The 22,707-nt window shown below is 24.5% G+C and overlaps 1 protein-coding gene and 1 long non-coding RNA gene across 5 annotated transcripts; both read left to right on the top strand.

Annotated features, from left to right (window-relative positions):
- Positions 1 to 833: 833 nt before the first annotated feature.
- Positions 834 to 15,830, top strand: LOC135926373 (uncharacterized). 4 transcript variants are annotated; one of them, XM_065462227.1, is made up of 9 exons: positions 845 to 939; positions 2,751 to 2,771; positions 2,854 to 2,883; positions 2,942 to 3,025; positions 4,138 to 4,206; positions 5,626 to 5,694; positions 10,894 to 10,980; positions 12,104 to 12,127; positions 15,691 to 15,830. In XM_065462227.1, the coding sequence occupies exons 1-8, from the start codon at positions 846 to 848 to the stop codon at positions 12,124 to 12,126; spliced, it is 477 nt and encodes a 158-aa protein (XP_065318299.1). In that variant the 5' UTR covers position 845; the 3' UTR covers position 12,127; positions 15,691 to 15,830. The 4 variants fall into 4 exon arrangements, with proteins under 4 accessions (XP_065318301.1, XP_065318299.1, XP_065318300.1 ...); XM_065462228.1 differs by lacking the exon at positions 12,104 to 12,127 and having other exon boundaries at positions 15,691 to 15,824; XM_065462229.1 differs by lacking the exons at positions 2,751 to 2,771; positions 2,854 to 2,883 and having other exon boundaries at positions 834 to 939.
- On the top strand, positions 1,673 to 2,453 carry LOC135926374 (uncharacterized). The gene is made up of 3 exons (XR_010571848.1): positions 1,673 to 1,690; positions 1,774 to 1,794; positions 1,886 to 2,453. It is a non-coding gene; the product is annotated as an uncharacterized LOC135926374 (long non-coding RNA).
- Positions 15,831 to 22,707: the final 6,877 nt, after the last annotated feature.

Raw genomic sequence — 22,707 nt, 5'->3', positions numbered from 1 at the left:
TTGTTCTAAATTTAATTAAAAATAATTTATGTATTAGATAGAGAATACTATGACTGGTCGGCAAAATTTTTGTCAAAATTTTCAATTAAAAATAATTATCTTATCAGAATTTGCAAATTACCATGAGATACAGCTCAATCAAACTAAAATTTATACATTGATAAACATTCTTTTATATTTAATATTTTTCCTCAAAATTGATTTCGGTAAAAGTAAATTTTCTATCACCAATTACATAGGATATAAATAATTCATGTAGTAAAAATGTGACATTATTTGAATTTAAAAATGTATAAAATTAAAAATTTTATTTTTTTATTTTACTCCAATTCGAAATCGTAAAAATTTTAAATAGCTAATAAGAGATAAAAAAATTTTTTACTCCAAATATACATATTATAGAATGCTACCATATAATTAAATTTAAACTTCTAAAACATTGATAAAATCCCATAATCTGATAAGTTGCGCCAAATAGCCCTGGTCCCCCCCTAAACTCTTTTAAGCACTGTGTAAAATGGATAAACTGCTAAGGACGATGATAATTATCTTTATACTTTTCTCAATGGAGATACTATATTATTACAATAGTTCATCTCGTTAATGAATTTACTTTAATTTGCTAAAATATATACTTATAAGAAATTATATTAATCTTCAATTAATTAATTTTAAAAAAAATTAAAAATTTCTGGTAAAATAAAACAATATTTTGATTAAATACACCCCAAATTATAGGTAGAATTAGTCAAAAGTTTTTTATACCAAAATAATATTAATTAATTATAATATTATCAAATCGGAAAGAATATGGTAATTTCGGTCCATGCAGCTGCAGCGATGGTATGCGTAAGAAAAGCTTGATTAATTGCAAAGATATGAGTGGAGGAATATGCGACTGCTCGGGCTTTGCTAATCACTATACAGAAGCTTGCACATGTATATTATATATAAATATAATTTAAAAACATCAATGCTTATTACGAATCCTTAATGATATCAAATAGTTTGTAGGTCTAATTAAAATATAAATTGATTAGAAAAACTCTTTTGATATCTCCCAATAAGTTAGTAAATAGATATGAGGAGGAAAGGAAGAAGTGGCCAAAAAGAGGGGATTTGTAAGATATTTTAAATATTAGTTAAAGCCAAAATAATTCGTAAACTATAATATAATTTATTGAAATTTTAGGTGATTCTCCAATAAATGGACCAAGTATATTAAAAATAAGTGTTAATAACAAATTAAAGAGGGCAATCATTCCCCTATTGTTTGCTTCGTTTATATTTTAAATTTTATTTTATCACTATTTTATATTTGTTTTTGTTTTATATTTTATTCATGTTTTACAATCTATCAATATTAATTAGTTAATTATATAAGAATTAAAAAATGAAATAAATTTACAGAAAATGACTTCTAATTAAACAATAAAATTATTTGCAATAAATCTTTTTTAGGTTTTCAGCCTAAAAATAAAATAAATTTGCAAATTAAAAAATGACTTCTAATTAAACATTAAAATTATTTGCAATAAATTTTTTTTAATTTTAGGTTATCAGCCTGAAAATAGACCAGCAGGTACTACAAAAAATGAAATAAATTTACAAATCAAAAAATGACGTCTAATTTAATTTAATATAATAAAATAATTTTTTTAAATTTTAGTTTATCAGCCTGGAATATTAAGTACTAAAAAAATGAAATAAATTTACATATCAGAAAATGACTTCTAATTAAACAATAAAATTATTGCAATATATTTTTTTTAGATTTTCAGCCTGTTACACCAAGTACTAAAAAAATGAAACAAATTTGCAAATTAAAAAATGACTTCTAATTAAACATAATAAAATTATTTGCAATATATTTTTTTTAATTTAGGTTATCAGCCTGAAAATAGACCAGCAGGTACTACAAAAAATGAAATAAATTTACAAATCAAAAAATGATGTCTAATTTAATATAATCAAATAATTTTTTTTAATTTTAGTTTATCAGCCTGGAATATTAAGTACTAAAAAAAATGAAATAAATTTACATATCAGAAAATAACTTCCTAATTAAACAATATAATTATTTACAATATATTTTTTTTATGTTATCAGCCTAGAAATAGACCAAACTAAAAATTGAAATAAATTTACAAATCAAAAATATGATTTCTAATCAAATAATGATAAAAAAAAATTTTTAAATTTTTATCAGCCTGTTAGACTAAGTACTACAAAAAATGAAATAAATTTACAAATCAAAAAATGACTTCTAATTAAATATAATAAAAAAAATTTTTTTTAGATTATCAGCCTAGAATTAGACCAAGTACTAAAAAAAATAAATAAATTTAAAAATCAAAATGACTTCTAATTAAACATAATAAATTATTTACAATATATTCTTTTTTAATTTTAGATTATCCTAGAATTAGAAGTACTAAAAAAATGAAATAAATTTACAAATCAAAATAATGACTTCTAATTAAAAATAAAAAAATTATTTTCAATATATTCTTTTTTAATTTTAGATTATCCTAGAATTAGACCAAGTACTAAAAAAATGAAATAAATTTACAAATCAAAATAATAAATTCTAATTAAAAATAAAAATTATTTTCAATATATTCTTTTTTAATTTTAGATTATCCTATTATACCAAGTAATAAAAAAATGAAATAAATTTACAAATCAAAAAAATGACTTCTAATTAAACATTATAAAATTATTTTCAATATATTATTTTTTAATTTTAGATTATCCTGGAATTATACCAAGTACTACAAAAAATGAAATAAATTTACAAATCAAAAAATGACTTCTAATTAAATATAATAAAATATTCTTTTTTAATTTTAGATTATCATCCTAAAATTAAAATTATACCAAGTACTAAATAAAATGATGTTTGTAATGCATTAATAATTAATTTATTCATAAATTTTAGATTATGATGATTGTTCAAGAAAGGACTGTAATAAATATCCTATTTATGATGATACTCCTAAAGTAGTATTCCTTGAACAACCAAGTAATACTATAATTTGAGATTCAATTTATATATGTTTTCGCATGCCTATTTATTTAATATAAGCATTTTTTTTTAACTAGCGCATTATCATGCTTATGATAAAAAGAATCTGTTCAATATAACGTATCAGGGAATATAATAAGAAAAACTGTCTGTCATGAGTCCTTAAAGTAGTATTTTCGATGTGGTTTTCCATCATAACCATAACTCCTAAAGCCATTATGATCCAAAACTTGTAATATTTAACAAATAATGTTTAAAATATTAATGCAAATTTTATTCTGTATGGCAAGTAAAACTAATCATAAATAATGAATCCCTTATTGATCTTCAAAGGTTAACTATATAAAAACTATCAACATACTTTATTTCATATATTAATTTTTTTTTAATTCCTAAAATTTTTATTAGCAATATGGTTTTAATTTTATTCTAAGGTCATAATATACCAAGGATAAGGTATTTTAAAATTTTTAAAAAAAAATAAAATATTAATTCCTATATTTGGAATCAATTTAATATCTTCCCTTTTTCTTCTAGCCTCTTTTCCATTTTAAAATTAAAATAAGATATCTTTAGTTTTATAAGAGTTTTGGTAAGAGCACTATCTCCATCTAGACAATTATCATTATTTTTTTTCAAGATATCAGATAAGCAAGTGTTTCTTTTATAATTATAAAAATTAAGTTTTATATGCATATACTATATATAATATCAAAAATATCTTAAAATTGCAATTAACAAGATTATAAAAATGATTTTAGATTATAAATTTAACTGTGTCCCATAAAAATAGCTCGAATTAAATCTAAGAATATACAAAAGAAGGAAGCTAAATTAAAACTAGAGCAATAAAAGTTAGAAATTAAAATAAAGCAATAGGGAAGATATCTAAAGAGATTATTATTGGTGTGTCTTCGGTTCCCGACCTAGAAGGGCCGGCTGGGGAGGGGCATTTGTTTTAAAATCTTTCCTTATATAAGAGGAGGGAAGGAAGAAGCGAGCCAATAAGAGAGGAAGAAAGTTATTATAAATATTAGTTAAAGTCAAAATAATTCATGAACTATAATATATTTTAATTGTTTTATTCAATTTACTAAAAAAAATTTCAGAATTTATAGAATATGATAATTGTGGAGACAGGTGTGACAACGATTCTCCCACTTCAATAATCTTAATAGGTAATATAAGATTTAATTTATATATGTTTTCACATCCCTTACACTTATTATACATTAATTCATATAATCAGTTATTTGGTTTAATATTATAATGCATATGACAGAAAGGGTCTTTATATATAATGTAACGGCAAAAAAATTTAATTAGAAAAATTGTAAACAAGGGAGTACTTAAAGTAGTAATAATAATATTCCAGTTGAATACAAAATGTTTTATCAATTAATTTTTCTTTAACCCAATCACCAAACAATTGTGAGTTGCCAAAACAAAAGGCTAGAAGGTGAGGCGTCATTTTTAAGTGTGATAATTAATATGAAAGTTAGAACTCTTAAAAAAAATCGCATTATTTAATATAATTATCCAATTAAATAATAAAATTGTAATATATAGATATTACTTTAGACTTTTTAAAAAAAACAAAATTTCCTATTATACTATAGAATCTTTAGTTTTATAAGAATTTGAGTATATAATCATCATGACAATTATCAATATTTTTTTAAGATATATTATAAAAATTAAACATTGATGTGCACATGTATTACTAATATATCAAAAATAACTTAAAATCGCAGATAATAATATTATGAAAACGAATTATTCTAAATTGTAACATAAAAATAGCTCAAATTAAACCTAAACAATATGGGGAAGGAAGAAAGATGAAATTCAGCCTACACTACAGGTGTGCAAGTTAAAAGTTATAAATAAGGGAATATTATTGGCGTATCTCTGATTTTTCCAAGTCGCATATCCCCGGTGAACCTTTGGTTCACTTTTCCAGGCCTAAGGTGATGGGTGCGGTTATTTACTATAATTATTTTAGAGACTTACAAATTTACCAATGAAATATATTTCGGCCCCTGTCCTCGCCACAATGAGTTATTCTTTAAAAGAAATGACAATGTTGCAATGTCAATTTTTATTACTCACTGTTATCTTAAAGTGTTTTTTAAAAAAAAACATCACCATTATGATTTCTGGCCCGGTCGTGTTGCATTTTACGATTAATTTATGATTGTTTTATTGTAATTGAGTAAAATATATGATGGAAATACAACCAAGGAAGGATAGGGTCAATTATGGATTGTTTTAAACTTACTTGTAAAACACTTTCTAATAAAACTAAAAATTTAAAAGATAAAAGAAAAATATAAAAGACATATAATAATTATATTTTTTGATTATTTTTCCGAGGTTGATCTTCACTAATAACTTAAGATTGACTCTTATTATACCTGACTTAATAAGATAACTTACAAAATATTTGTTTAACGAGATCATTTATATTATTCATATTATACTTCAATTTTATTAGTATTTTTTTTTAAAGTTTATTATCAACAATTTCCAAATCATTTTTATTCTTCTTTTCTCACCTTTATTTTGTCATATAATTTTTATTCATTTTTATTTAGATGAGAAAGAAAAGGATCCATGTTTTGGTTTTGACTATAATGGCTCTAACCTTCACTCTAACATTTTAAGTAAGTCACATGATAATTTATTTTTTAAAACAATATGTTTAAATATACGGATTAATAAAATTTGATTCCTTGTATTATCGATTTCAATTAGAAAACGTGTCAAAAATTAATTTTGAATATATATTTTTATTTATTTTCTAAATGTTTAGCCTGATCAATATTTGGGTTATAAAATAATGTTAAAATAAAATATTACCCAATGTTTCAATAATTTTTTGAATTATGTTATGCCAATTTTACAAATATATAATTCAAAATAAAAATGGATATAGAGTTAGAACATTATAATAATCAAAAGACGGTATTATAACTATTAGACTATTAGAAAAGATCCAAACGGCGTTTGGCACGCTCGGAGTCAAGGGTTGGACTCAGCATAAAAAGTTTGTGCCAGGCGGATATTGGAATTTAAAATAATAATTAATTTCTAAAATTTTAACAACATTTAAGTCTTCCATATTTTATGAATTCTTGGTGTTAAAAAAGAAAAACAAATATGTTTTTTGCTTACTTCTTTTTAAATATAATAATAATTTTTTAAAAAAATTTCAGTCAGGCACACGTTAAAATTTGGTTTGGAGATAGAAAATTTAAAATGAATTTAAGAATTTTCAAATTTCAAATTGAAAATGAATATATAAACTAAAATAATTTGAATCTAACACTAAATAATAACACGGCACTTCGCAATTCTAATAAAAAAAAAATTACGGTTCAAATAAAGACGTCGGTTAAATGTGAATACAGTAAAAATATGATTTGTTGTAACACATTTCCATTATTTATATGGTTAATTAACTTTCCATAATTATTGAAAAAACTTGTTTACACATCCTTTTTCCGCTAATTTTTTTAAAACTTAAATTAAAACTTCCAATAAATCATTTTTTAAATTTGCGACTTTAATTTTAAACTTCTAATAATTTTTTGAAACCTTCCCTGAATATTACCCCGACCCTTTATCTGATTATATAATAAAAAAATGAGGTCGTAAGAAAAAAGACAACACAGAACTTCCATCGAATATAGCTGAATTGTTTGATAATAATAACGCTATACCAACAAAAACATTATAGAACATTTATCACCACATCCAAGGGTGAGCGAGTCAATTGTATCAAAATGTATTAAGTTAATGGGTTGGAGCCGGAAAAGGGTTGGAAAAGAACTCGATAGGAGAAACCAGATTTGATTTCAAATTAGAAAGGAATATTGTTACAACATGAAAAATATTTCTTTTGAAAATTATTCTTCCTTGACGAGACAGGATTTAATACCCATATTATTTCACATTATGGAGTAGGCACTCATGAGGAAAAAGTTCATCTGTTAGATGCCTCCAAAGGGAAAAAAATATATCCGTTCTATGTACAATAGGAATAAGTGAATTGAAAAAATTGACTGGGGCCTTCACTGCCATAAAATTCCAACTATACCTCGATGAATTATATAGAATTTTAAGATCGAATTCATTGCTTATTATGAATAACGCTCCTATTCATCAAGCCAGGATAATAAGTGAAAATTGTCCAAATATCATATTTTTACCACCCAATTATCCACAAATAAATCCGATAGAATTCGGAGTTCTTAAAAATTAGTTCCGATCAAATTATCTTAAACCAATAAAATTTTCCAATTTCATATCCTGAATTCCAATCTTTCTAAAAGTAAAATTAAATAGTGAAATAATATTTTAAATTTTAAAAAATTTATAATGTATTTTTAAAAAATATTTATTGTAAAAATTTTAGAAAATTTATTTTTATAGATTTTTTTTAAAAAAAATTCTCATTATCCCACTTAAACTTATGTCCATTAAAAAAAACTCCATTCGAACTTTTTCACATTTTGAAAAATATTAATCTTTAGTATTAATTAAACTTTTATTATTATTAATTTTTTATTAAAATTATATCAAAATGTTTTATACAATAATTATGGAAAGTTTTTTAACCATATAAGAGTGTATTTTCACATTATGGAAATGTGTTACAACAAATCATATTATTACTGTAAACTCTAATTATTATATTTTAATTAGTAAATATAAATAAATTTACATTTTTATTTATCAGAAATGTCCAGTGTTGACTAGATTTGATGGAAAAATATTTCGATATTTTTCACTTTATTTGAAAATAAAATTATTTGACTTGCAAAAAACTTTTACAAGTTAAATAATTTTATTTAAAAACAAATTAAAAAAATATGGAAATGTTTTGAATTAAATCTGCACAACACTGTACTGTTTACTTAAAATGATAAATATAAATAGTTTTGTATTATATTTATATATAGGTTTGAAATCAGATTGCAAAAGTTAGTCTTTTATTATTCATATAAAACATTGTAAATCAAGTATTACAAAACAATTTATTTTTAATTTAAAACTTTATTTTAATCAAAAAAATTATGATAGAGAAATGTACCGTATATGTAAAAGGTTAGTGTATATATAATTTATAAATATTATATATTTTTTTAATTTTCATCATTTATCTTCCATTATTCTATGGGCTCTTTTTTAAAATAGACACATTATAAACAATTTTAAATAGGCCAATAAGCGCCAATATGAGAAATAATAAACGCCAGTGAATACTAATAAGTGCTAATGCGTACTAATATATGTCAATGAGCGCCATTAAATACTAATAAGTGGTGCCAATAAATACCAATAAGCGTTAATGAGTATGAGTAGTATTAAGCGCTAATAAGTGTAAATGAGTACTTTAGATATTAATTGGGTCCAATCGGTACTAATAAGCGTTAATAAATGCCAAAAAGTACTAATAAGCGCCAAATCGGGGATATGAGCCCGAGGTTCTTATGAGCCTTGAGGTTTTCTCCTAGTGTTAATATTTTAAAGAAAAATACATAATGCATATGAGGCTATAATTTTTTTAATATCCAATTACATATAATTTTATAACACAATACATTTTAAACCCACGAGAGTAACTTTTATAAATTATCTTATATAAAAGATTAAACCCTATTATATAAAATTATTCTCTATTTGAACAAAAAATATGTTCAAACTACCATAAAATTAAATTTTAGAGATATTGAGGGTCTGAGTTTACTTTTCAGATGGTCATAAACTTTTATATTTTTGCTTATTAAAATTTGATTATGGTAAGAAATCATATTAGAAGAAACAACTAATAAATGATGAAATCACTAATAAATTTAATAAAAATCTATATTTACTAGCCATTATGGAGAAAACAAACAGGTTATGCAACAGTAAAAGGATATAAGTCAAGATTAATGAAATAACAAGATTTTAAGTTCTACATCAAGATGAATATTCAAAGAGCATAAAAACTATATTATACAATTATTTAACAAATGCATATAAAATATTTATGGGCCTTAGTTTAAATGATCTTTTTTGGCACATGGATCCTATTGTAATTTTAATCCATTCGTTTAAACTATCAATAAATTCTACTAATTTAAATTAATTCCATTATGATTTATTTTGTATTAATAAATTAGCCGCAATCAATATTTTTCAGCTCAAAGGCGCCCCGTGGGATAACTCATCTTTCCGTTAAACAGCTCGTTTTGAGCCGATTTTTAAAGGGCTAGCTTAATATTTTTGCGATAAAAATATTGCCTAGGCCTTTAGATTTTGCTAACAGATATCTAGACTTTTGTCCCATCTGTGAGCAAAATTTTCAGGCTTGTGTAAAATTTTTCTGGGTGAAATATTGAGTTAGCCGTTTTTAAGAATCGGCTCAAATCGAGCCTTTTAACAACACTAGGTGTAGCTCATCCTTTCCCAAAATTTTTATCTAAAACTTTATACTAAATTATTTTTACGTATAGTACAAAAGTAAATAAGTAAAATCAAATGAAAATTTTCTCAATATTGTCAAGTAGGTTTAATTTGATTAACGTTTGTCATTTAATTCTCGCATGCTCTCAGGTTTCCTCTACTATCCATCATGTGTTCATTTGGTAGTTGGAGCTCTTCATTAAAAATATAATGATCAAAATACAATTTTTTTGCACTTTCTCGTCAACTTTTTATTTGATTATTATTTGTCGTGAGACTTAAGTATACTCTTCCGAATTTTATGAAACTATATTCCTCAACTTCTAAGCTACCAAATTCATTTAGTCCGGGATTTTGGCTTTTGAATATTTGCTACAGTCATTTAAGCTCACTCACTACCATTGAGGCTATAATTCAAGGCAGAAAACTGTGTGTTTGTCGATCAAAAATTTCCCAGGGCAACAACGACCCCACAAAATATTTCAAGTGGATTTTTTGTTTGTCTGATATTTTTACCGATCAGGCCTAATGATCGTTTTAGTATAAAAGGTAAGATGCCCTGGTTTTTTTAATTTTGTAGTCTAATGATGATACAATTAGTTTAATCTTATAAAATAAAATTTAATCTCAAAATAGCAAAACGCTTACATATAAATATTTTTTTAAAAACCATCAATAAATTGAAAATATTATTTTGCATATTTTTATCATACAGATAACAAAGTGTATAGAGTTTGCGGAAATAGTGAGTTCCTTATAAAATATATTCCGCTCTATAATTTAAAAAAAAATTAAGCTAATCGGAAAATTTTTTTTCCTAATTTTATTCATAATCATAGCCAATAGGCGTATCCAAGATTTTTCTGATGGAGGATTATTGTATAATACCACCCCCCCCCCCCCATTTATAGTTTTTGCAAATCTTTAATTGGGTTGTATATTTTTAAAAAGCGGATTGATATTTTTTTTGAAAATATTGTTTCATAAATTTATTTTATTCATTTCTTGTTGAGGTAGAGCTAATATGGGGGGGGGGGGGGTATCAAGATTTATTCTATTAAAATAATATTTACAAAATAGTTAATTTTTAATGAGGAAAATTTTTTCGTTTCCATTATTCTCCTAGGTTACGTTAATGATCATAATTGTTTTTGATAAATCTTTATATTAACAAACTTTTTTTTGTACATAAGTGATCATTATAATAAAACTTATTTCATATTACTAATTGATTTTGATATGGAAGCCATAATGTTAAGCAAATTATGAGAAAAACAGTACATTTGTATTCTGTTGAATTATTCTTTTCATTTATGATGAAAAGTATTAAACGTATATTATATTTAGTTATTTGCTCATAAGACATTAATTATTAATATGTAAAATAATATATACTATTTATCATTTAGGAAAGAAGAGAATTTGTAAATGGAGGGATCCTAACTGTTGCTATAAAAAGGGCAAATGCTTGGAAAATGTACCTAGGCCTAATTATAGTAATATAATTTTAGTCTAATTTAATAGGCAAAGTGTTATAAAATTTCATCTACATATATCAGAGTTAAATCAATATTTTTTTTATTCATTGAGTTAGTTTAAATAATTTAAAACCATGGTCATATAAAAAGCAATTAACGATTATAAAAATTTTGAAAAAAAACATCTGAATAAAAATTTTAATAAAAAAAATAAACTGAATAAAAGTTAAATTTTAAAAAACAATTAAGAGATCGGTTTACTAGCATTGCTATATAAAACCATGAATATAAATGCAATTATTTTGATGAATATCCATCGTAATGGCTTGTTTGAAATATAAGGCTTCATTACTATTGCTACTTATTTGGCTTAATTTTCTTCCTAATAATGTGATAAATTTAAGGAATTTCTCACGAAAACACCGAATGGATAAAAAATACGTTAGCGATGTTTTAATATTTATTTATTTACATAAATTGCTGAGGAATTTCTGTTGAATGGCGTCAAAAAATGGATGCATATGTAATTCCAAGCTACTGGAAGATCATAAAACCAAGAATTTATAATGGAAAATTAAATTTACAATTTTAGAAATTTAATACTTTATGATTTCGAAAAATTTATAATTTCGAAATATTTAATTTTGAAATTTGTATTAATAGACAGGATTTAGCTATTGATCTAATATTTAAATTTAATGTAGGAGACATATATAATATAAATAATGTAGAATGTAGTTGTTTATCAATTTTATACCCGAGATATCAATACCTAAACCGACAATATTAGCTGATACTATCGATGCTAAAAATAATAATGTAGCTTATTTATTGGAAAAAAAAATCAGATATAATTTATCAATATTATCTTGGTTGGCATATTATAATTAATTTATAAAATTCATAAATTAAATTAAAGGAAAAAAAATAAATAGGAAATAAAGATTAACAACATCTTCTATCATTTTATTTATCGGTTTAGAAATTTTTATATTTCTTTTCTAAATTCTATAAATTCATAAAATATCTATGAAACTTTAAAATCGAATTTGTAATCACAATTGCGCTCTTTTGGCTAAAAAAAATGATATTATCATCTTATAAAAGAGTTCCTCTAATTATTTATATTATTTATTTTCAGTTTATCTAGATTCACGCAAATGAGGTAAATATATTATTTTATAACAAAATTTTAACCTATCACTTTTCTAAATTTTGGCTCTAATTTCATTCGTAAATATGTTTTTTTAACCCTCTATCTTATCTATCTATCTACCTATCTATCTATCTGTCTATCACATTCCAATCATTTATAATTGGTCAAAATAATCCACTTTAATTGTAAGACAACCTTAGTTATGTTAATTATTTTAAACTTTTTTTTCATAATATAGTAAGTTTTATATTAATAATAAAAACCTAGAATCAGGATAGCACATGTTAGAGCATCTAATCATTAGAAAACATTTTTATGTTTTTCTTTTTCTCGAATTTCATATTCAGCGTTTTTTGTTCATTAGAGATATAAGGGAAAAGCTTATTGCCTGTAAAAGTTGAATGCATCGAGCCCAAATGGCTTGTAATATGTATGGGAAGGGGCGACCTCCATGGGAGTTACAGGGAGTTACATTAACTCTAAAAACTATCATAATCTTAAAAATTCTTTGTATATGGGGAAAACCGAAAAAGATCCAAGCGGTATGTGATTCCAATTCAAATTATTACAAAACTAATTAATCTAATGTCTTAAATTTATTCCTTTGATACATAATCATGATATGTTACAACACTTGACAAAAATAATTTGCCATATGTCAACTCATTTATATTAAAAATATGTTTTTATCGCCATTCTATCAATGAGGGCAGACCAGGAGATCAATTTTACCATTAACATTTATATAAAAAATTTTCCATATTATATTCCATTTTAATTTTTATTAGTGTTCCTCATAATCTTTATTATTACAAGAACAAGAATTGATTATTGTGGAATCATAATTTTTTATTATACGGTCCTATACGTGGTCCTTTGTCCCTCGTTACTTGTTTTATATCAGAGTTGTTAAACACTATATTTAAGAGTAGCGCGCTACCGCTATCTTTACCCATCAAAATAAAGTAGAGCGCCATTAGCTACTATTTTTAAAAAGTAGCTTTGGCTACTTTTTACTCCTTTTATAAAAAAAAATTTAGAAATAAACTTATTTAATTTTTTTGCTAATATTGTAATTTAGTAAATAAAAACCAACATTTATGATTACAAAAAAAATTTATGTAATAAAAATAACTAATTATGGTAATATCCATTTTTTATTTATTTTGTCATTTTAATAATAAAATCATTTCAATATTATCATCCCCTAGTCTAAAGCGAGAATCAGAAAATATAAGCGCCTTACTAAATAATCTCTCAATACTGTCACATTATGAATCCTAAAAGACTTGTGGATTTAATAATTTTATTTGCAAATACAAAGTGTGTCTGGCATCCCATTATCCTTTTGAGGGCTAATGAGATCTACTTTTTAAAGCTCTAGAGCCTGTGATTCACAAATAAGCTCTAAAAATATTAAATATCAAATCAATTTATAAACATAAAATAGTTTTTACCTTCTGATATGTGTGTAACTATCTTCCGTGGTAGATATATATGATATATCTGACAATTCTACTATTAAAGCATCTTTCATCGCTTTAAAGTCATTTGTCATCTTATTCATTAGTGTCTGGCGACATAAAATTATTGTACCAGGGGATAGAATTTCAATTATCATGGTAAATGATGGATAACCAATCAAGGACATTGGCTGAACAGTATCAATTATAAAATTAACAATAACTTTATCAGCCAGTTTCTGAGGAATATTGGCATGTGCATTATTAATCATCTTGGTTTGAATTGAATTAGTCTTTTTCAATGTAGAGTCTCCTATAATTATTTAGATGTTTTTCTATCTCCTTAAAACTATCTATTGGCATGAACATTCTTAGAAAATAAATACTATTAGAATTTAAAAATGACAATTACCTTTAAGTGTTTTAGCTATTGGATTGATTTGAGGATATATTTTTTACATTTTAAACAAATTGGTTTTTATATTAATTTTAAAATATTTTTCAAATCTTGGAAATGGGAGTAATATTGCCATTAACAACATTTTCTTTACAGGTATCTTCCATTTCATTAATATCATCGTCTGACACACTTTCAACGATTTGGATATCCTTATGTGATGACATTTTAAATAATTTACATGTGGTTTAAGTTTATAATACAAATTGAAATTAAAAATTGCAAATTGAAAATATATTTCAATTCAAAATTAAATAGTAAATCATAAAAATTATAAATAAATATGATATTATATTTAAATTTTCATGTTTATAGTTACATTCATTCTATTTTTAAAAAGCTACTTAGCTACTTTAAAAAAAAGGAGCACCCTATTAGCTATGGCTGCCAAAAAAGTGTGGTTCATATCCCTATATTTTTTTAATTAAAAAAATCGAAATAAATTAAAATATTTAATATTCTAAAAAAATTTATAATGTAATGTAATACATAATTTATAGCTACCATTTCAAAAACTGGCAATATTTTTTGTTAATTTTTGATTCTCTGGGCTCTGTTCTTCCTTAGTTCATTAACTGCTGGTCCATATCATTATTGCTTAATCTCTAGCTACTAAGTAAATTTTATCAGACGATTTGGATGATGAGTATTATTTAGGATCGTTAGTATCATAAAAATAAATAAATTCAGCTGCTTCAGCTTAAATTGTTTAATCTTTAATTCTAATTTATAAGCTCAGCTTTGCTCTCCAAACTAGTCAGATATACTGAAAGATTAGACTATAGTATAAGAAACTACCTTTTTTTTGTCTTACCACATAAATGCTAATGTTTATATATACATAAGATAAACATGGAATATGTTCTATATTATGTCCGATCTAATTTTATTCGTAAAAGAATGCATTATTAGCTATCGCTATTTTATTTACCACTATCTTTAGGCATTTCAGACTGTTCAATAGCGTACCAAAAATTTTGCGAAGAGGGAGGGGCACTATTAAGTGTTTTCTCACCACAAATACCTTAAAATTTACAAGAACAGACAAACTTCACCAGGGGAATTCTCCTTACCCCCACCCTCCACCTGCGACGCTTATGAAACCTTTGCTCATATTTTTCTAATACTTCTTCAAAATAGTTTTATATCTTATCTGTCTTTTTTTGTTTCGCTTTCGTGATATACTTGATTTCATGTGCTTGATTCTTTTTACTGTAGTGCTGATCCTATCAATTCCTAACTAATAATCTCTGTGAGTGGTATAGATAGTATTAATATTGTGAGAATTATCTTCGTTTGCTATATTTTAATTAACTTCGTAAAACATCGTAGGTTTGCAACTCTGCTTACATTGACCTTGTGTATATACATCAACTTTTGGGCAGCTGCAACTTCTGCAATTTTAATAATATTTTACTAGTTATTTTTAAATTTTCATTCTCATTTCTTCTTATTTGGACAAGTACAATTATTTGAAATTATGACTTAAGAAATATACCCTTTTTATATCAGTGTCTGCTACCTTTTTATAACTTATGTTTGTTTTGAGTACTTTTAGTTTATCTTTATTAAAAAGAAGGAAGGATGTTATATTTGCATATAAAATACACTAATTAAATTTTATATTCTATTTTTATTATATTATTTAATAGGTATAATTCGACAAACCTAATCAAGAATATACACATCTAAAATATAATAAATATTTATTAATTAAATATTAATAAAATCAAAATCATCCTTTTTTTTTATCCTTTAAATTTATTGAAAATGATTGATTTTACAATTTGTCTGATATATACATTTAATATGTTATTATAAATTGTTTCTATATAAATAGGGAATTAACAATATGATAAATTATATAAATAGTTGTGGAACAAAATATTCATTCGCTTAATTACAATTTATAAAATCATAGCAATCAAGAGTTTTAAAACTGTGCAGAAAATTATATTTAAAGAAAAATTTCTTATAGATTTTTTTAAAGGCCTGATAACGGATTAAAATAATTGTAGGCCTGAGTCTGGCCATTAATAGTTGAAGCTTAATTGACTTTTATTATTTAAATTATATAACCTTAATTAAATAAATATAATCATTTATTAATTGAAAATTAACAAAATATTGTAAATAGCCGAGTTCAATATAATATACTACAGTTAATATTTTAATAAATTTTACTAAGAAATGCTTTTATTAATAAATATTTTTAACAATTTGCATTGAATTCATTAACGCCATCTATTTATTTAAAAATATTATTCATCCCACAATTGATGTAATAAATTAGATATCTTTTCTCCTCTTATTTTATGTGTTTTTAGGAAAGCTCTTTTTTTATTATTGGAAAAACAGTTTTGAGTTAAATTTTTAATACGAGTATATATTTGATATTATTACAAACTACTATTATTTTATGATATAATATACCAAATGAGGAGGTGCGACTATAATATATAAAATTTTATTTGCTTTCATCTTTTCACTCTGGTTCTTATTTTATAATTACAAAATGTTTCATTTCTAATATGGCATCCTTGCCGTGTAAATAACATAAGGCTTCAATATATTTGCAAAATTTCTTATAAAGATTTTTAGTGTTTGTTTTATCAATTTATCTAAATTTAACATCGTGAGTTTCATGGCTATGACTGCAAATTAACCAGCATCTATTATTTGTGTTGCTTATATTATTTAAGATTATTACTACAGCTGCTGAGAGCATATGATTGCATATTTTAGATGAGCAATAATGGTCAACTGTGTAGTCGTTTATATATCATTAAAAGGGAAGATAATTTTTTAAATTTAATATCTCACAATAATTTTCTCGATTACTTATATAGCTTCCATCATGTAATCTAAGAGGAAGCTCTAACCACCATATAGTTTTATGATTTAGATTGGTCGTTTATATTCTCTTCTTCATGTTGATTTGGTTAGGCCTATTAATTTTTCAATATTAGTCCATTCTATAAAACATTGTCTAAAATGGTAACAGATAGTTATATTAGTTTCATGGTCTTTTGTCAATGTATGTTGCTAAGTATTATATTATATATTGTGGTTTTTAAAAACCATTATCAATTGAGGCATATGTATGAATTAATTAACTTTTTTATCACTTGTAATTCTTTAGACGCAAAGTTATTTTATATCAGCAATCGAAAATATTCTACTGTAATAAATAGATTTTGTATTAAATATTATTTTTAGAAATGTCTTGTATTGTTTTAATTATTTATATGCTAGTTTATTTTGTATGCACCTATAATATATATATAAACCGTGTCATAGTCACTGTGTCACAATTTATAATATATATATAAAATCGTCAATTTTGAAAAGCGTCGAGGGCCTAATCGGCAAGAGCGTCGCTTACGTATCTAATGGATGGCTATGGGTTCTAATTCCAGCTATGTATTTTTTTTTCTTAATCCAACTTTGTATACTTTTTTTTAAAATTATATTAATTTCCTTATTTATTTTTTTAATTTTTATTATTTATGTACTCAATAAAAAATTTAATTTTGCTAGATGAGGGGTTTTTTTATTGCTATTAGGGAAATAGATTTCGAATTTGGACTTATTAAAGAATGAGTCTTTTAAAATTGGCTTCAAGAAATTGAAAACCTATTATTTTAGGAAGAGCATCAAAGATTGTTCCATCATACCAAATATTTATATCCAAATCAAATTTAGATTTAAGATAATGGATGAGATAAGTAATACCAAGGTAAAATAAACGAGGACCTTTGTCCGCCTGCTGGTTCCTTTAGTCAGAATCTATGACATGGGGGCTGAAGAAAGGAGTTTTAATGTTACGGTTCTAGGAATTTTGAATCAACAAGAAATTTTGTATAAAAACAATTTATGAAATGTTCACGAAATTTGCTATTGAAACCATTTTTAAAGTCTACTTTGATAGTAGCCATATATGGAGAAGGATTTTGGATATAATACAAATGGCATGTGAAGCTATTTTGCTTTCTCCCTTAACACCAAACCCTAATTGATATGTATACTTAATAAGTTAATACCCTGGGTTTTGACCAATGGCAATTATTTTTGCTAATGATCTTCTAAATAGCTCATTGCAATGGGGTAGATACCACCACATTGTTAGAGATAATCTGATTTGCCCACATAATTGATTCGAATATATGATGGCAGGTCTTTTTTTAAAAGAGTATTTAGGAAGGTTTTAAAAGCATTTAAATCATTCTTTGAGATGAATGTAGATTTTATAAGAAGTGAGAGAGCAATAACCATTGCGTCTGGATGTGATTAATTTCTTAAAAGAATTGATAAATATCATAACACAAATCATATTTTTTTTATTCCATATTTTCCATAATATCTTTGGACTTTTCTCTAAAAATTTATAGAAATCTATTCCTCTCATTTTACTATTCTAATTCATCCATCGTCAAATGAAGGTAAAATTTATTTATCCATACGGAGAAAATTCTGATTCCCCGTCATTCTTGACGGGCTGACAAAATATGAAATTCAGAATAATTGTTCAGAGTAAGCAAATTTTAAAAAAGTATAATATATTAATATAAAACCCGGCCGAAGTCAGGGCAAAAGAGGCTTGTAAAGGCCAGCGACGCCCTTGTGCAAATCATATTATTTTTAAGATAAAAATTTCATAGTATCTTAAACAACATATGATCAATAAAATATTGTTATAACTATATAGTTTCCTTTAAATATTCGCATTTAAAATTTATAATCTAAAAAATTTTAATTTTGTTGGGTGAGCATTTTTTAGGTGAAATAATCATAGAAGAAAATTACGGAACCTTCACTTAGCAAGATTTATCTTTTTTTTATATCATAATTTACAAATATCCTAATGTATTTTAAAAAAAATGTTTTATTTGATCATGTTATAATTTTGAGAAATTGTAAGATATTAAAAATATCATTCACTAATTTAAATAATTTAGTATAGTTGAAAACACTAAATACATTCTTTACTAACATACAACATCAAATAATGCAAAATTCTGAACCATCTCATAGCATACTTTTCTTTACCTCATAAAATAAAGGGGAAAATTTCTGGTTACGCCATTCTTTGACGGGCCCTGGCAAAGAATGACATGTATATTAAATAAAATATTTACGAATTAACTTCTATAATTTTTTTAACATTAAATCATTTTCAAAGTTTATATTAAATCTTCGCATATCAGTAAAAACATTTTTACTACACTAAATAAGGTTCAACTGGTGCGCTGAATATATTTTATAGAAATGTTATTTATTTTATTGATTATTTTAAAAAAATACCATTAACCAGATTTTTAATTAATTTCAATAATCGAGGAAATACACAACTCGGAAAAGATGAAAAATATTGTTTTTAATTTTTTTTAGAGTGCAAAAGTAAAATTAAATATGCTTTATATTTTAAGAATTTATAATTGTAGGGATTGCTTAAGTTCCATTAAACCACACAGGAATGGTAATTAAGTAAAATCAAATTTTATTTATATATCAAAAGTCAAAATCTAAGGTTATCAAAATTATTGGTCTATATAATTTTGTTTTTCTAGTTAATATCAAGGCAAATTATATGTAAAAATTTAACCTTCTCTCTTTAAATTAACATTAAATCATCCAATTAACAAGATAAAAATTATTAATAAAATAAAATAAAAAATTAAAATGTAATATTAGGAAAATTGCGAAACATGTTTAAAAATTTAATAAACACATATAATTTTTTAATCGTGAATTATTGTATTAATTGTCACAACGACAAGATTGTCATTGTGCATCAAAACCTAAATATAAAAATAGAAAACAAATATATATATATAAAAGGAAATTAATAATAATTAGGAATTACGAAATCATAAAATCAACTTTAATTCTTTATTCAAAATTATAATAGTAACAATCATAATAAAATAAAATAAAATAAAATAAAATATAATTAAAAGTAAATTTTAGTTAAAATAATAATTCTCTTTTTCGCATCATAATTTCTCCATTATATATCCTTTTTCTTTAATCAACATTTACATAGTCTCACTAGCGAAGAATAAAAAGTTCTACATCCCACTTGTTAAAACTGTTAAAGTATGAAAAAAACAAATCTCACGCGTTTTTTTCTCATTTACATAGACGGGGATATTTTAATAAAACATTATTTTTGTTTACGATTTGCATAATGCATTTTTTTGTAAAGTAAAACTGCAACACCCTTCCACTTAAGTTAGACCCACCAATCTGCGAATAATCAATCTTTTTTCGATCTCGACTTATTCTTCTTAATTTTTGCTGTCTTCTAAGTTCTAACGAAGGCTTTGTCGCTTGAAATTTTTGAATTCTATCTGTCGCTTGTCACCCTGTGAAACGATCAGCTTTTTATCGCTGTAAGCCACTGACGAACTTGATACACGCCTGTTTTCCACTATCCACGATTGATAACGATTATCGATGACATCCAGTTTCCTTTCCTCTCTTGTTTTTTGCTAGTCTGTCTTAATCTTTTTTACAATTTATCGTAGCTTTCTTATCAAGACTAAAGTCTCGGAATAATTGGCTATTATTGGTCAGCGATTAACGATTGCAGCATAACGTCTTGACCCTCTTTTCTATCAATTTGCTTGTTTTCCCCCTTTCTCTTGTAATTGATTGGTTGTTGCCTCTAATTCTTGTAATCGTATCTATCTTTCAGACTTTCGGGTCTTCTACGACAGTTTGTCCTTGCTGAGATAGGGTTATCACATCTAATCTACTTCTACCTAAAATAATCTATTTACATATCTACATTTATCTCCTCTAAACTAATTCTGCCTTTAATAAATGGCGTAAATTATACTAAATCTTAAATTTTATAATACGTAGCAAAATATAATAAATTATATAAATATATCACATTCTATCACCCCTCTCCCCTTAATGAAGCCTAGACCCATATTTTCCTGAAAAATTTACTTGTATTTAGCTATTGATCTCATCTTCTTTTCAGCCATGTCTAAATTTATATCTAAAAATCCTATTCTAAAATATATATCAAAACCTATCTTTTTTTTTTTTACAAAAATTATCATTGTGTATTTATTTCCTCATGTACTCTTTGACACTCAGTCTTTAAAAAACTGCTGAAATATATAAATCTCTTTTCATACATACGTTGTTGAGAAATCAATGACCTAATCATAAAAGTTTTCATACTTACGTTTATGAACAACCTCTTACTTCTAATCACTATGGTTTTCACCCCACGTCTTTGAAGAACTTATGAAATCTAATCATTATAATTTTTCGCACAACCGTTGTTGAAAACTGATATGTATATTTCTAAAGCATGTTTTTCCTTTTGTATTATTAGAATAATATTGTATGATTCTTCTTAAATCTTATTCATGATTCAAAATAAAAATCCGATCTCAAATTGAGCTCGATTGCGGCATAAATTTTCTAATGACGAAAAGCCGATTCTCTCTATGAAGATTTTTTGGTTAATCTACAACCTAATATACTAATTCACATTAATCCTTGAGGCTGTTTTATCTCTCGAAGCCCATAAAAGTTAAACGTAAATCTTCAATAAGAATTTAATCAACTATTTCCTAACAATAAAATTATATTCTAATCTTATTCACCGAATTTTTTAATTATTATATCTCAGCAACCTATTAGTTAAATATTTACTTTCGCAATTTATGTTTCTATTTCTTTGTCAAAGTTATTTCTAGTGATCACTTGATAATAATTCTAAAATCTAAAATATCATAGTCTTTATTAGTTTCAAAATTCCAATGGTTTTTTGTTTACCAGTAACTTCTAAATATAAAATTCCTAATTTTCACCTTTAAATAACTAAACACAATTATATCTTATCTACTATGAATGTTACCTTTGTCTTTAATTTTAGATTTTATATTCCTACATAAACATAATCTTAACAACATAATTTTTCCTTTTCATCTTTATTTACATATTTTTCTTACGTTCTTCTGGAATTTTTTTTTTGTATTAGAATACAGTTTGACACATTTCCTTGTTGTCCCACCGGTCACAGACTGAAGGTTGTAAAGGGCCGGTGTCCTCCGCTCTCCAACACCATTGTCACAACGACAAAGTTTGTCATTGTGCATCAAAACCTAAATATAAAAATAGAAAACAAATATATATATATAAAAGGAAATTAATAATAATTAGGAATTACGAAATCATAAAATCAACTTTAATTCTTTATTCAAAATTATAATAGTAACAATCATAATAAAATAAAATAAAATAAAATAAAATAAAATATAATTAAAAGTAAATTTTAGTTAAAATAATAATTCTCTTTTTCGCATCATAATTTCTCCATTATATATCCTTTTTCTTTAATCAACATTTACATAGTCTCACTAGCGAAGAATAAAAAGTTCTACAGATCACTTGTTAAAACTGTTAAAGTATGAAAAAATCTACAAATCTCACGCGTTTTTTTCTCATTTACATAGACGGGGATATTTTAATAAAACATTATTTTTGTTTACGATTTGCATAATGCATTTTTTTGTAAAGTAAAACTGCAACATTAATTTTATTATATATTCCTACCTGTCTTCATATTTTAAAAATATCCCTAAAATTTACAGTTAACTAAAATCAACTTGAAAATCTACAATTTACATCATGATTTATAA

Source organism: Gordionus sp. m RMFG-2023, chromosome 3 (genome assembly GCF_954871325.1).
Source record: "Gordionus sp. m RMFG-2023 chromosome 3, tfGorSpeb1-WG-v2, whole genome shotgun sequence".
NCBI classification, from domain to species: Eukaryota; Metazoa; Nematomorpha; class Gordioida; order Chordodea; family Parachordodidae; genus Gordionus; species Gordionus sp. m RMFG-2023.
Note: the sequence above shows the minus strand (reverse complement) of the source record. Positions and strands in the feature narration are given on the sequence as shown.